Below are 16,952 nucleotides of genomic sequence, written 5' to 3' on the forward strand. Positions count from 1 at the left end.
TTCCTTATAACTGCATCTTAATTGGAAAAGACCTTTTGGGTAATTGATTGGCGGAAAGTGTACCTATAACTGAGTGGGCGCCATGTGAGCCATTGTGCCTACCTCTCAGACCTGAGTAATGGCTCAACTGAGTCACAGCCTAATGCTGTATTCAGCCTAATAAGCCATTATCTCGTCTCCCAAAGTGACAGTCAAGCAGCAGACCTCGTTTCATCATTACCTGAATTTATTTAAGCAAACCAAGTGTGTAGGGATGGAAAATTAATGCTTTTATAAAGTTTCACAAATACAGAATGAAGAAAAGAATATCCATACCCTGAAGTGAGGGCATTTTTACACACAGCTGTACTTGAGGAAAACACTCAGAGAGAGCAAGCTGGAGATACAGTAGGTGTACATCACTGGGCATTCTCATTTTAACAATCCATCAACCAATCCAATCGAACTGGTGCTTTGCTCCTAAACTGATCCTAATGACGACAGTCGCATTGAAGAGTATATTCAGTGACCACGATGGACATACATGATGTGAGACTCAACCATTTGTTTTTAAAGCCATTGCACATTAGGCAGGGGGGAGAAATATCATATTACATTCACTGTGACATCAAATGAAACGTGGTCTAGTTTGCATAGGTTAGTATTTGGGTTAGCATGACGTTGTTGTAGTCCACCAAAGTTTCACGATTCACAGTGTAAAGGGAAAAGAACGTGAATTAAAGCATTTCTACTAAAATATATTTTAATAGCTGGTGTTAACAATCTGCATAACAAAAGCCAAGTTATGTCAACACATGACATCATTCTGTAAGCCCCTCCGTTCAAAAAACATTGTTTCCTTCTTAACTGCATGCCCTTTAAGCACATACAGTTTTGTGAGGGAAAAAAGCAGGATAACAAATTCAAATTCTACATACTTTAACGCAAATATAAGTTAAACTGCCCAGTGGTTCCTTTTTACTATTTTTTTTAATATCACATGGCAAAAACCAACAGCTTATAGTTTCTACATCATGTCAACAGTATATTCAATGCTATTTTCTGATGGTCCAGCAGCCTGTCCAGTAGAGTACCCAAGTACATGATTGTCATGCAGTATCCTTTCATCTTCCAATACAATTTATTCTCAACAGCAAATGGATTACAACTTAAATATAGTATGCAAACTTTATATTGTATATCAGACACAAAAAGCATATGAAATCCCCACAAACATACTGTAGTGAATCACAGGGTTTGAGGGGGAACAGATGGCCCTGAGGCTTCTTCCAGACTTGTGGCATGGGGTTCCTGTAGTCTAAAGCATCTTGGAGTAATTGCTACAGCTTATCTAAAGTCAGCTTTTTAGATCACCCTTAGTTAGCAACTGCCTGCAAAGAGCCCTGAAGGGCATATAGTACTTCAAAGGGCTACTTTCATTTAGCATTTTTAATCTAATTTGTATGTTTTACTACTAAGACAGTACTTAACTAAAGTTTTCTGTTTCCATATTTCATGTTACTCAGGACAGCCATAATCTAGCAACTTTTATAGGCCTACCTATCTATACAGGTTTTAGATTCCTAAAGGCAGAGAGCTGAATGAGCTATGAAATCGTGAAACGATTTTCTTCCCATGATGTTAATTCTGCCAAATGCTTGTGTCACATAATTCTTTTGTCTAGGGGATACTAAAAATTCCCAAACCTAAATTTAACCCTTGTGTTATGAAGAACTGTAGGCATTTTAAATAACTCTCAAGGAAGAGATGGAAAAATCTAAAAATGCCCTTTCATTTTTAGGAGTTTGAATCTTCTGAAAGTGAAATGCAATTAGTTATTAATTACAATATGGTTGGATGGCAAGGAGAGTTCTTCTTTCTCTAGAGCTCCCCATTTCCTAAAATACAAATCACATTTTATATGAGCATTCCTGTAGAATTGGCAACAGAAGCTCACTTGGTTTTCTTTCAAAGGCCATGTGGACAAATGGGGGTAATCAACGAGGCACGCATTTTACTAAATAGATAATGAAATCTTATGAATCTCTCCTTGTTTATACATGTGTCCTTTTAAAGGGTAACACACATTTTATTATTTTTGCATTTAAAACATCCCAGTGGAGGTGAATGAACCTGAAACAGAGGGCTAACTTTAGCCATTCTGTTGCCTCTTTGAGAAGGAACTTCTCCCAATCTTTGAAATGCACTGAAGCACAACAAAAACAGGTTAGTCTATAAGAAAAAAAATAAAAATAAGAAGCAGGCAAAATAACATACTTTTTTTTTAAACTTGACACTTAATTGATGAGAGAATCAAAAACACAGATTACGTAACGCTCTGCTGACAGGTCTACACAAGGTGGTTCTGAGAATTGTGCTTCCACCCTTCTGAATGTTCTGCTGAGCTCAGTGGGATGTGAGATATGGATCCCAACACTACAAAATGGATTATGCCGCTCATTAGAGTTGATGATAACAAGATGACAAAGGAGAATTCATTTTGCCACAGGTTAAAAATAGAAAGCTTTCCTAGATAAGAATTAGTAAAAATGCGTACTACAAAACCTTACTTACAACAGAAGAAATATTTCCTTGTTAATGTCATTCTCAAGATAAAAATGATTCACACACAGTTTGGAATTTTTGTTGTTGCTATTTTGGGGGAACCTTTCAAAATCTATCGGACTTGTCTAACTGTTTTTATCACCCTTGCAAACATCGCATCATCAGAAAGGTAGGGACATTCAATGGAATAAAAGCTTTCTGTTTTTTGGTATGGCGCAGTCCTCTATGACTTGATAAAATAGATAATTAATTCTTAACTCTGCTCTTTTGTCATCAGTGTTCTATATGGCAGAGATGTCAACAAGCTGGATTAGGATACAGGCAGGGTGGTGGTGTCAAGCGGGGCATTAATAAAGAATCAAATAAGAAGACAAAGAATGTACTTTTTAAAAACTCGTGACAGTGTAGAAATAGTACTTTGGTATAAGATTTCTGTTTCTAGAGTTCCTCCTGCTTCAGCGGTGTCAGTATGAGATTTTGTAACCATGAATAACAATAATGAATTGTGATCCATACACAGTATCATGCTTTACCTCTTCTACAACAAAGTCAATTGGTTCAATGCTGACGCTTGCCCCTTAATTACTGCTGGTTGGTACTACATGAAGATGAAGTATCTTGATTGATCTCCAGATCCTATGTGAAGCTCGGAACGTCTATGTGGATACATGTACACTCATCTAAGTGTTTACATTTTCTAAATTTGAGTTTGGAGGGTAAATATAAAACAAGAAGTTTGTAGTCACTTTGTAACCCTGATTCTAAAGATCACTTAAAGTTAGTTTTCTGGGAGTATCCTACATATGGGTGAATAAAAATTATAGTCATCTTATGCTTAGTTTGCAAATTGCAGTCACCAAATGATTTCCTGTTTGTTTGTTTTTTTTTAACTTATCACAGAAAATGGTCTACCTTGGAACTTACATATTTACTCAAAAATCAAATGGGAATAAAGAGGCTTATTGCCTTTAGATTGGGTTTTTGTCAAAGCACATTCTTCAATTCAATTACATATTTAGGTTTTCCTTAGTCTGTGCCTGAATAACCCCCCAAAACAGTTGGTTGATGGTATTGATTCAGTTAAATAACTTTCCAAGTTTATGACAAAAGAAAATTGTCAAATCAATTATTAGGTGATGTTATTACCACCCCAACCCCAATCCAAAATAAGCCTGACTGACTGAAATTTTTCACTTTTCAAGTCTTATTGATGCCAAGTAGGCATGCTGGATTGGAATATAGCTTACTGGCTTTCTTAGCTCCACCCTCTCCCCCAAGTGAGACAGAACAGATTTTCAAAGGTATAAAACCTCAGCAGACATGTAACTTTGACCCCATGAGATTTTCAGTTACAAGACATTTTTTCAGACTTATTGTTATCTTAAATTTTCTAATACATTCTGTGCTACAGATATCCCCTCTAAACACTGTACATTTTACTAAATATTTGGAGAGTTTAAAAAAATAAAGCATTAAGCAAAGCGTAGCACTGGTGCAAAAAATCCAATGTTCTTTGTGTATAATCTCATTGAAAATGATAATAAACTACAAAATCAGGGGAAAAAACAATACAGGTGTATCTATACCTTGGCTCCTCCGTTCAGCTTTTGGCTTCATGACACTGTGACCCCCAGGCACTAATTTGAAGGGAATTTCTACTCATTTTCTGTGGGAAAAATCAGCCTTCGTGATCACTCCTCAGCTAATAAGCAATTCATTGTATCTATGCTGAAAATCTCCAATGAATTTCCTATTCCACTACCCCCCCCCCTACCCAGAATTAGGTCTAGAGGAGACATAATACAAAGTAGAAAGAGAATCCTTTTATAACCAGTTTAGGTTGCTGAATTTCCATGCCAGAAGTCAAATGAGGACCACCCATTCATTACACCCTAAACAGAATCTCTGTCTTTCCATTAACTTTTTTTTCAATTTTCAATACTTTTCATTCAAATTCAATTTTTCATCAGATCCTGTTAGCCTTTCCCCTCTTAATATAGAAGCATTGTCAATGAAAGCTGCTCAAGGAATACCTAAATTATTTATTTACTAGAATATAAATCTATTTCCTAAGGTTGTAACTCCTTCAAAATTAGAATGTAGCACAGCAGAAGAATTTCAAGCAACTTTTTAAAATGCATTTTTTTTGATGAGCTGGCAAATTGGAAGGTGGTGTTTTTTTTTTAAATCAGCTATGCACTTGGCTGTTGTGACAGGAATAAGCATGGTTATGGGTTATGCAGTATTGCTGCATATGATACATAAGCTTAAACCTGCTTGGATTAATCAGGATAAAGGAGATTAAGGAAGGAAAATAGGCAGCATTTGAATCTACACCTTTGCAGAGTAGCTATGAAGTTATTTGGCTCTGACATTTTTGGGGGGCCAAGCAAATATTATATTTCTTTCCCTGAATTAGATTTAGAGGATAAATAATAGAAAGCAGAAAGGGAGACCTAACCAGCCAGCCCTATCAAATGTAAGTGAAGGAGGGGCACACCTGGGAACACACATGGAGAGCACAGACACCATTGCGCCAAAGAATCTGGGAATCTTTTTTACTATGTGAGCAAAACATAGTAAAAATTTTACCTTTAAAATTTTACCTTTACCCCTATGGCTACTGGATAAGACAATGTGATTTTAAACCAGCCTGTTCTCTGCCAGTCCTTAAAAAAATATCCAACTGGATGATTACAATTGTATTTGGGACCTGCCTCACAAATCTAAATTTAAACAGCTTGGAGATTACTAGATGTGCTATTATTATATTAATGGACTGTATCTCTCATGATTCTAGAGTGACAGCTAAAGGATTTCCTTTATTTATCAGATTTATAGGAAGAAGCAAGGCCTTTTTCCAATACAAGAAAGGGATCACGCAAGGGATCGGGAGCCAATCAGAGGAAACGATTAATAGTTACCAGCATTAGACATCCAGTCACAGTTAATTGAGTTGACTGGTTGGTGTTTGGAATGACTGAATCTACTACTGCTTTTGGCTGAGAGCCCATCCTTTCTTCCTGGGACCCGTGTGTCTATTTTTCAATTTAAGGACTGACATCTCAGTGATAAAATAGCTAATAAGTGGTCTTAAAAGTATCTTCCATCTTTTTGAAAAGGTTAGGTTTTAGAATATAGTAGAATAAAGCTCAAAGGGGAAGGAGGAGAAAGAATTAGTTAACAAACTCAATGTAATTGGCTGGAAGCATTCCAGTTTTCCCAGTTCTCTGCACAGTGCCATACATCCATCCATCATCGATGGGTTGCACGTTGACAATATAGTCACCATCCCTGAAGGAAACTTCATCTTCATCTTGAGCACTGTAATCATACATTGCTCGGTAGGTCCTCTGTTAACAGAAAAGAAGGGATGTTCTCTGAGTACCAAGAGGTAAAATCATAGATGAATCAATTGAAAAACTTGGGAGTCAGGAAGCAGCCCTGGTTCAAATATTAGCTGGGTTGACAAGCTCCAGAGACCATAGGCAAGTCACCTTATCTTTCTAAGACTCAGTTTTCTCATCCAAAAAAATGGGGATCATTATACCTATGGGTTCTACTTTAAAGGGTTGTTGTCAAATGACAACACACATGCACACACACACACACACACACACACATATATATATACAGAGAGAAAGAGAGAGAGAGAGAAAGGAGATACACAGAGAGAGAGAATATCCTCAAAGTCATAGAGTATTTTTAGCTTTAGAAGCTTAAAACTGCTCTTAAGACTTTTAGAGTACCCTGTATATATTTAAAAATGCTTTGCAAATTTTAATGCACTATATAAATGCCAGTTATTGTGCTCTGCTAAGCAATATATTGGGACTTCCAAAGACCTGTGATTTCACCAATGGAGGAATTACCCTCACCCAACCATAACTCTTTTTCATCACTAGTAGATGGTCTTTATCTGTTGCTATGACCATCAAAAGGTATCTTCTCTCTCTCAGGACCATAGGTTACCACCAGAACTGCATTTAAAGGTTTTTTTTTTTATTCTTTCTTTTATTCAAAGAACCTGCCGGAGTTTGTTCTCTGCTGGCATAACCTTTTCAGATGCAGGGTCATCTCCCACAGCATGGGAGTAAGACTTTTCCTGGAAGTAGCCTTTAACATTTTGCTGGAAGTTACTGCTGCAATATCACAATCCTATCCTCATTACTAGTACTAACAATAATCCACACATAGAGAATTTTAAAGCTTACAAATGTCATCTCACTTGAGCTTCACTGTGACCCTGGAAGTAACATGCTACAGGTATAACCCCTTCCATTTCACATATTAGAAAACTGAGGTTCAAATATGAGCTGATTTGTCTAAGGTCACACATACAGAAGGGTAGGTGTCATAGCTAAGATTTGAACCAAGATCTTTCTGTCTCCAAGTATAGAATTTTATTTAGTAAGCCACACTGGACCTCCGATGACATCTAAACAACCACAGAAAGAAAGCATTTCTAGGAGTAGTTTCAGGTAGAACCATTTCTGCATCAGGCCAAACCAGAGAATAAATATTTGCAGACTCATCACCTGGCAGACATAACATTACCCTGGGTCCTATGGTGATTTTTCACTAGCATCAACCTGAATAGTTATAAAAGAGTATACAGAACTTAATTTCAATTCAACAATCATTTATTAGGTACTTACAAGGGGCCAAGAATTATATTAGGCACAAGAGATTCAAAGAATATATACAATGATCTAAATTCAGTGGCTAGCTTATTAAAATGTGAATTCAGAGTAGGTGAGCCCGGAGTTCTCCTCCTTAAGATATGCATATTCCCCCAAATACAGAAGAAAATAAATACTATCCCATTCCCAAATTATATATATATATATATATATATATATATATATATATATACACACATACATACATACATAGCGCTTTGTAACCCTTCAAGTGGTATATAGATGACAACCTTAAAATGCTAGTAGTTATTATTGTTACTCTTATCAGCATTAAAATTTATCCATCAAGATAATGTTTGTGAGACTAGGAAGCAATTTTATATTCAGAACCTGCTCCGCCATTAATATATTGGGCTTTCCTTAAAAATTCTTCTACATATTATCTCCCCTTTCTCTCCTTTCACTTTATTCTAAGCCCTCAGCAATTTGGCTTCAGACTTCTCAGCCAACTGAAACAGTTCTTTCCAAAGGGACCGCTGATCTCTTAATGGCCAAATCTTATGTTTTCTTTTGTTTTTTTCCTCAGGTCTCTAATTCTTGATGCTTCTGACAACCCTTTCCTCCTGGATACTCTCTGGGTTGTAGTCGTTGTCAGTCTGTACTTCCTTAGGTGATCACTCCCTCTTAGTTTCCTTTGATGAATCTTCATTCATGTCCCATTTACTAACTGTGGGTATCCCACAAGGCTCTGCCCTGGGGCTATTTTCTCTTTTGATGCTCTTATCTAGTAAGTTCAATGATCATTTTCATGTAACGATTACCAATTCTATATATCCAGCCTTAATCTCTCTTGGGGTCCAGTCTCAAATCACTAAATGCCAAATGGACAATCAGAACAGGCTGTTGTTCCGCAGGCATCTCAAACTGTTTGGGATCCTCAAAAGAGAATTGATTTACATTTCTTGTTATACCCAAGCCTCTTCCTAATTTCCCATTTTCAAGGGTCATCTGGGTTAACGACCTTGATGTCATCTCTGACTGTTCACTTCAATTAACCCAACTGGTTGCCAGATCTTTAAAGTATTTCTCCACATGTCTCATATTTATCCCCTTCTTTCTATTCACATAGCTAGCACTCTAAGTTCAGACATTCATCACCTCTTGCCTGAACTATTATAATAGCTTTCTAGTCGTTCTGCTAGGTTCAAGTCTCCCCTCACTCCAATACATCCTCCACACTTCTGTCAAAGTAATTTTTCTTAAAGCATAGCTGTGGCCATGTCATTCCTCTAATAGTTTCCTGTTACCCCTAGGATCAAATATGAGCACCTTAATGGCATTTAAAGTTCTTTACTATCTTTCTAGTTTTCTTAAATATTACTTCTCTCCATATAGGCACACAGGCTTACCTGATATTGCTCACAAAGGGCCTACCAAGTTCCATACTGACTATTCTTTCTGCTTGGAATGTTCTACCTCCTCACCTTCTGGTTAGAGTGGATAGCTTCCCTCAGGACTCAGCTCAAATGCAACCTTCTCCAGAAGGTCTTCTCCTCTAAGATTATCTTCCATCTACTCTGTATGTATATTGTAGATCATACATATTTTTTTTTACTCCTACATTAAAATATAAGTTCCTTGAGAGCAGGAAGTATTTGTGTTCTTTCTTTGTTATCCAGAGGACTTAGCATAGTGTATGGCACATGCCAAATGTTTAATAAATGATTGTTTGGTAGACTAATCAAGTAGCCAATAATTCTTATTATAGTGTGTGTATATATGCACATATATGTATATGCGTGCATGTGTGTATATACATATACACGTGTGCATGTGTGCATATACATATATGTGTACATGTGTGTATATATTTATAATCGGCATTTTCCCAACGGTGTGAAATTAATCAAAAGAATTTGTGTATTCATATGATTTACTACATATGCATATATAGGACACCAAGCCTTCAACAGAAATCCTCTCTACAATATCTAGAAACAACAAGTATCCAGCCCCTACTTGAGGACCACAAGTGAAAGGGAACCCACTCTTCCCAAAATACCCCATTCTTCCCTCGGTTAGATGGTTTTCCTGCTATCAGGTTTCTCTTTGCCTGTGACTCCCATCCAGGGCTCCAAGGTCTACTCTCAGAATTCAATTAGAGTCAAGTCAGATTCCTCTTTCACAGGACAGTCCTTCTAACACAGACATTTAAGGAAGGCATCCTAAAACAGCTTCCTCTCCTTCTCCCTGCTAAATGTCCCCAGTTCCTTCAAACAAAGCCCCTATGATATGAATTCACCCTCCTAATTACCATTCCCTAGGTGGCCTCTAAGGAATGAATGCATTTCCCTAAAGTTAGCTATTGATTCTTTCTAACCTCTGCAGGACTAGGCCCATTATGTTTGCACATCAACCCTTGGGGTTGTAGGGTGATGTAATAGAAATAACAATGCACTGAGATTCAAAAGATCTATACTGTCCAACAAGATAGCTTTTGTAAAGTACTTTGTAAGCTTTAAGGTACTATATAAATGTTATTTGTTATTATCTTTAGTCTTGTTTCTCTACCATTGTGTATCACTTCATAAAGGTAGCCAACACATAAAACACCTTAAGATTTGGAAAAGGATATATACATACATACATATATATATATATATACATACACATATATGTACACAGACACACACATTTTGATCTTCATCATTACCCAGTAAGATAGGTAAGAATATAAATTTTAAAGATTTTCCCTGCCCCTAGGCTAAAGTGCACCTGGAGCCTGGGGTGGGAGGCTTGTTTTTCAGTAGATACTTCTTGATTGGCCAGTGAGTCAATAAGGTTGTTACATTCTCTGAGCCAGGAGAAGGCTATATAAGCTCTGATGTGTAGCTTTGTTTTGGGACTCACTTTGAGAAGTGTTCTGTGATTTGATCTGGGTTCTGGGAAGCCGTTGTTGAGAGTCCCCCCTCGGCTTTGAAAAACCCAGATGTTGAAACCCAGATGTTGATTGGGTATGGATGTAATGATTGGATAGTTTGAAATCTGTCTACTCGATCTGTTTCTGTCTTGATAATTCTGTCTGTATATTCTGAAGTTCGGGGTGCTGACCTCTTTCCCCTGAGCTAGGTAAACAATACATGTTTGACTGATTAAAGGAAGCTTGTTAATCCATTTTGAGTTGCTTTCCTTTAACAAAGCAGATCTAAGAACCTGTGTTGGCAGCAACCCTGAGGACGCTTGGGGTTCTTGCTGCTACCGATGGGTATAATCCATTCTCTTACAGATTAGGAAACTGAGACTCAGAACTACTGACCTGGAATTTTAACCCACATCTCTCTGGACTGCAAGTCCCAGAGTTTTTGTACTATGCCACTCTTCCTCTCCCTCAGTTATCTCACTTCTTCTCTTCGTGGGCTTCACTCAGGTTCATTATGAATCAACTGACTAGTGTTCCTCTAGGAGAAGCCCTTCAAAAAGTTAGTGTCAGTGGACAAAAATAACATTGCCCTTGAAAATTTTTAGATCATAGTGACAGAGACAATAAGGTTTTTTCACACTAAGGAAAAAAAAGTAATATAACTGAATCTATGATATATCAAGAATTTTTAACTGGGTTTTATTCTCTTTGTTATAGCTAAAATTAAAAAACAATTGTTTGGCTAATGCTTTTGTTGTTGTTCAGGCATTTTCAGCTGTGTCCAACACTGTGTGATCCTATTTGGGGTTTTCTTGGCAGAGATTATAGAATGGATTACCATTTCCTTCTCCAGCTCATTTTACAGATGAGGAAACTAAGGCATATAGGGTTAAGTGACTTGCCCAGGATCACATAGCTAGTAAGTGTCTGCAGCCACATTTGAAGTCAGGAAACTGGTTCTCCCTGAATCCAAGCATGGCACTCTATTCACTGTGCCACCTAGTTACCAATGTTGGCTAATGCTAACAGTTGTCAATTAATCTCAATCTCAATATCACCTTGGGGCGGCTAGGTGGTGCAATGAATAGAGCACCAGCCCTGTGCTCAGGAGGAACTGAGTTCAAATCCAACTTCAGACACAACACACACACACATAGAAAAAATAGCTATGTGACCTTGGGCAAGTCACTTAGTACCAACTACCCTACCTTCCCTCCTCAAAAAAAAAAAAAGCAATATCACCTGCATTAATTTGGACAAAATATATCATGTATTAAGGAATTTCAGCTCAGTATAAGGAAGGGCTCTCTGCAATGCCTTCTCTGTCTTCTATCCCTTTCCCATAAAAGGACAATGATCTACACACAGAAAGCATCAAAATCACTTGTTGAACTTGAAAACATCACAGGTTGTTTATCACTGGATGTGCCACAATAAAGGAGGTTGGATGATCATGTTTCAAGAATGGTGTAGAAAGGAATTCCACAATGGATAAGAGGCTGGCTTAACTCTATGATCTCTTCCAATTCAGAAACTCCATGCATTGAGTATCTGAGTAGATCCATAGTAAAGAAATGCGGGAAAGAACAGATATTTTTCTTCACCTTAACAGTCAGTCATTAGTTACACAATTTAAATAGAGTTAAGATTAATCTACAAGCAAACTGGTATATTTAACATATTTTTCTTTTAGTTAATGTATGTATGACATGACTAAAGACCAAAGTGGGCCAATATCTACTAGAAAAAGAATGAGAAAGTTCATGAATTTATAAATTATATACGTACCAGACTTGGTGAGTGCTGCATTGATCTCATGGATGACACACTGGTCTGATGCATATACCCATAGCCTTGCGATTGGCTTTGTTGATAGGCCCCAGGAAGTACAGGGGCTGCATATTAAAAACACACATACAAAAATAAAATCATTAAAGGGGATTTCAAAACTTCTCTCCTGATTCCTCAGGTGATTTCCTAATCAGTAACCAACAATGAAAGCTGTTTCAGAGATGAAATGCCATTTTCCATGATGGTACAGTACTTAGATGTTCTCTTCAGATTAGTATGTCAAACAAATAGGGAAGTCAGGCTCAAAAATAATGTTAACTGGATTAAAATGAAGATTTTAAAAGAATTGAAGTAGATAGAATTCAACTCATCAGGAAGCATGGGATTAACTTTACACCTCACTTCTCAGATAATTGATAAATGGTCATTCTCAAAATCGCCAGTCACTAGCAGCCCTATGGATTAGTCGATTACTCTTCCAAAGTTATTAACACTGATGTGAGTGTTTTGGTCAATTATGAGTCTGCTCCTTTTAAAAGAAGTCCTTTACACACAACACTAGTCTCCTGGAAACAATAGATGATTCGGGCAAAAGCAGATGCTTACAGTTTTGTGAGGGTGTTGCTTAAATTACTTAGATGCTCTGAATGATGCTCAACTTTATAATCCCAGGTATTTCTTTTACTGATGTAGACTGTAACCATTCATTCTATGCATTTCTTGTCTGTATTTTCACACAAACTTTTCAGCGTTGTCTGAATGCCTAAACTTTATGTAGATTCAGCCTAACTATGGCAGCAAAACAAATGAATAATACTAAAAATGCTAGAAACATTTGAAAATTTCTTAGGTATTCCTTTCCCCCCTTAATCAGAATAGTGTTCACTTAACTCCCCCCTCTTCCTTTCATTAATCAGAATTTTTGCTCAATTTGTATATGGGTGTTCCAAAAGTCTTAAATCAGTTGTGTGATTAAATCTTAAGACTGTACTAAGACTTCTGGGACATCTCATGTATACTCATTCTCCCCACTATTAAAAGAAACTTCAGTTCAAGAAATATGGTACCTATTCTGAAGGGCATCAAATTCTAGAGAAACTAGAACTTAGTAACAGAAAAGGCTGCCATAATTGACACATCTTTACCTCTACCATTTTCCCTGTTTTCTGCAAATTTCAACAAAATTTCAAATTGATGTTTTATGTTCTATTATGATACATGTATTCTAGAATGTCATGTGTGAGCCCTTCAGGGACTCTTGACCTGAATATGATGCCAGACTGGAAGGGAGAGCTAGCATACTCTCCCTAGATATGTTCAGGATTCAAAAACAATTTCCTAATAGGCTAATATGCTGGACAAAATCATATACATCAAGTGTCATCTTTTCCAATGGATCTTTTCTGATTTTTCCTAGTTGTTAGTTCTTTTCCCTAAAATCATTTTTTCCCTGAATACTGTTCTTTCTCCCTCTCTCAATCCCTTCCTTCCTCCCTTTCTTTCTAGCCTGGGTCTCACTATCTCAACCAGACTGAAAGTAGTCATGGACTCAATCCTAATGCTAATTGGTTTAGAAGCCTTAACCTCCTCCATTTTTCTGATCTGGGTTGGTTCATCTTCTTTATGTGACCCTCCATTTCCAGGGTTCATCACACTTATCATAGTCTTGCCAGATCATACAAACAATGGATTGGCTTTAGGCTTTCTGGAATTCAGAATTCTCAGATCGACCTCAGCCTCCCACAAGAGCAGGGATCATAGGCTTGTGCCATTACACCCTGCCATATTGACTTTTTATATATCTAGAATTTACTCATCTAAAAAACATTTTAAAAATAATTTACTCTTCTATTAACACTTGTATCCCACCCCCACTCCCACACACAAATACATATGTCAGTGTACTATAAATTTATCATGGGTAGGAACTTTTCAATGTTTCTGTTTACATTTATAGGGCCTAGTATAGTACCTAGCATATAGGAATCACTTTGAAATCAATTTTTATTGATTGATTGAAGATAAATTTTAATAGGGATAAATTTCAAGTGTTACACTTGGCATTCAAAAACTCAACTACATGTATACAAGCTGGGGTGGGCCTGGCTACACAATAGTTCACCCCAAAAATGATCTGCAGGTATGAGGGACTGAAAACTTAATGAGAGTCAACAGTGAGGGAGCCTCAAACTAAAAGTTGTCTTGGGCTGCAAAAATAGAATATCAAGAACAAAATCCTCCTGTATTCTGTACTGGCTAGAGTAGATATGGTACATTATGTTCAGGGCTAGAGGTACCACATTTTAGGAAAGATATTGTTAAGCTGGAGAAGACTCAGAAGGCACCCAAACTATCAAAGGGCCCTGCAGTCTTCCAAATGAGATCTGGTACAAGGAACTGAGGAACTTAGCTGGGACAAGAAAAGACTGAGAAAAAACATGAGAATTCTTCTAAAGTATAAAAAGGGTGCCGTGTCCTGTGGAAAATGATTTAGAATTGTCCTATGTGTTATCCTTTTCTAGAACTAGAAACAATGAGTGGAAGTTGCAAAAAACTGAGTTCAGTTCCATGTAAGAAAAAATTTCCTAAAAATGAGAACAATCCTCATGAGGAAAGGGATGCCTCAGGACAGGTAGGTCTCCGTCTTCCAGCGAAGGCTCACCATTTCTCAAAGATGTTGTAAAGTGGATTCTCTATCAGGTATGCATTAGACCAGAAGGCCTGAGGTTCCCTATTACTATAAGACTCTGGAATCAATAAGCAACCAATGTGAAATCCTTGTTATATGTGGTAAAAATCTCTAAGTAAATTAGGTCCTGAAACAGATTGGGGAAACAGATTGAGGTAATGAGAGCAGTATGAGAGGAAATGAGGCATCTACATGTATAGAAGCATGTTTTCAATTACCTACATTGAAGGTATTCATTGTCCTTCATGTTCATGTTCTTAACTATTATTACACAGTACACTAGTGATACAGAGGTTATATATGCAACTGATGGTTGTTTCATTCTGTAGTTTCAGTGATGTCTGACTCCTCATGACTACATTTGGGTTATTCTTGGCAAAGATGCTAGAATGGTTTGTCATTTCCTTCTCTAGCTCATTTGACAGAAGACGAAACTAAAGCAGAGTTAAGTGACTTGCCCAGGGACACACAGCTAGGAAGTATCTGAGGCCGAATTTAAACCCATGAAGATGAGTTTTCCCGACTCCAGGCCCAGCACTTTATCTACTATGGCGCCACCCAGCTGCCTACAACTGATGGCTGTCCATGATATCAGACCATACTTTAAAGCATTTTGGTAAATGAAGTAGAGTTAATGTGCTGATTTATCGTGTACAGGTTTATAACATGAAGCAATTGACAAATGTAATCCTGGGGTGTTGTTAATAATGAATATTTTATAAGTGGCAAATTCATTCTGGTGAAATATGAGAGCATGAATACTTTAAAGCACTTTAATCATAAGAAAATTACAGCTCATTAATGTGTTCTCCAGATGATCATGATACTAAGTGGTTAGGTTTTTTTTTCCCCTAACCTTCTGATAATCTATATGTCAGTGTTGTTATAAATTATTTTTAAATGACCAGACATGCCACTAAGAAGAAAATGGCAAGAACTATCACATTAAGAAGTTATCGAAAGACCATCTCGAGAACCTTGAGAAATAATATCTTACCATTAAAAACCAAATTATATAATATGTAGTAAGATATAAAACATATAATTAAAATATTTTCATTTTAAGAATACCTATATAAAACTATAAATATTAAATGGTTCCTTCACCAATTAGGTGAAAAGGAACATATATATAATAAAGACGCATGCATTACACGCTAAAGAATAAAATACAGAGCATTCCAGAAGTCTTCATGAATTTTTAAGCTTTACTAACAATTTATATTACATTAAAACTTTTATTTTAAAACTATTTATGCTATTTACGCATATGTTATTTATGTTAATTTTATATTATTTATGTTAAATTAATAGGTATTAAGTTTAAAATTGCACTAAGACTTTTGAGACAACAGACTAGACAGATAAAGAGATAGATATACATAAAAACATGCATATTAAGTACATGTATATATGTGTGTGTAAATATATACTTATATGGGATAGAGGCAGCCATTAATTCAATCATTCATCCATTCATTTGATAGATACTGAGTATTTGCATGTACAATACATAGTGATCAGAGCAACAGGAGACAGATACTATATTTCTTTTAATATAGCTGTAATAGTAATGTAATTTGACCCTTTTGTATTGGCAAGTAAGCAGGTACTTAGCACTTAGTAACTAATCAAAACCCTGTGAAAAAAACAGAAGGTATGAACTCCTGTTCCAACAGGAAGGGGTTGGCTGAAATAGGAGCCTAGGAGCCCCCTCCCCCTGGCTGGATAAGGTGATTCTCATTTTTTGAACGAGCTGCAGAGGACTGAGGAAGCATGACCAAGATGCAGGGACTTTGTGTGTTTGTGGCTTAGTTGAGCCTTGAATTCCTGGGAACTGAAATTATGAAGGATTTGAGATGCACCGGACCCTGTGAACTTCAGTATGGAGCAGGACCTACCCAGAGACCTGCACAAGGAACTGGGAGCTGTCTGCCATTGAACCTAGGTGACACTCTGGTGAATCCAGGTAGAATCTGAGACCATGTAAGGGGATCCAGGGAATCTGAGAACCAGCCCCAAGTCAAGATGAAAAGACCTTTCCGTGGGTACTGAGTAATGATGAAATTATAGTTTACTAGTGACCTAGGGGTGGAGGGTTTGTGTATTTTCTTTTTTTTCCATCTTTCAAATAATTTATTAACTTCTGATTTACATCATTCATTTCTGCCAGATTTTGAGTTATAAATTTTCTCCTACTTTTCTCCTACCCACCACCTCAAAATAGCAGTCCCACAGGATATCCCCTCCTCCAATCTGCTCTCTCCCATACCCCTTTCGACATTTCCAGTAGGGCATGGTGGATCTCTATGCCCCAGCACCTGTATATCTTATTTCCCAATTACGTGTAAAATAGTATTAATAA

General features: G+C 37.0%; 1 protein-coding gene across 3 annotated transcripts in view; it reads right to left on the reverse strand.

The window, feature by feature from the left end:
* Positions 1–208: 208 nt before the first annotated feature.
* Positions 209–16,952, reverse strand: part of NEBL (nebulette) — a 535,063-nt gene continuing 518,319 nt past the window's right edge. For all 3 annotated transcript variants that reach the window (XM_069086283.1, XM_069086282.1, XM_069086284.1), the window contains 2 exons: positions 11,896–12,002; positions 209–5,897 (listed from right to left, as the gene is read on the reverse strand). In XM_069086283.1, coding sequence (XP_068942384.1) covers positions 5,721–5,897; positions 11,896–12,002 — 284 coding nt within the window. In that variant the 3' untranslated portion in view covers positions 209–5,720. The remainder of the gene's footprint in view (positions 5,898–11,895; positions 12,003–16,952) is intronic.

This window comes from Petaurus breviceps, unplaced genomic scaffold (assembly GCF_028583685.1).
Source record: "Petaurus breviceps papuanus isolate PSGF00001 unplaced genomic scaffold, PetGlider_PUasm1.0 178, whole genome shotgun sequence".
NCBI lineage: Eukaryota > Metazoa > Chordata > Mammalia > Diprotodontia > Petauridae > Petaurus > Petaurus breviceps.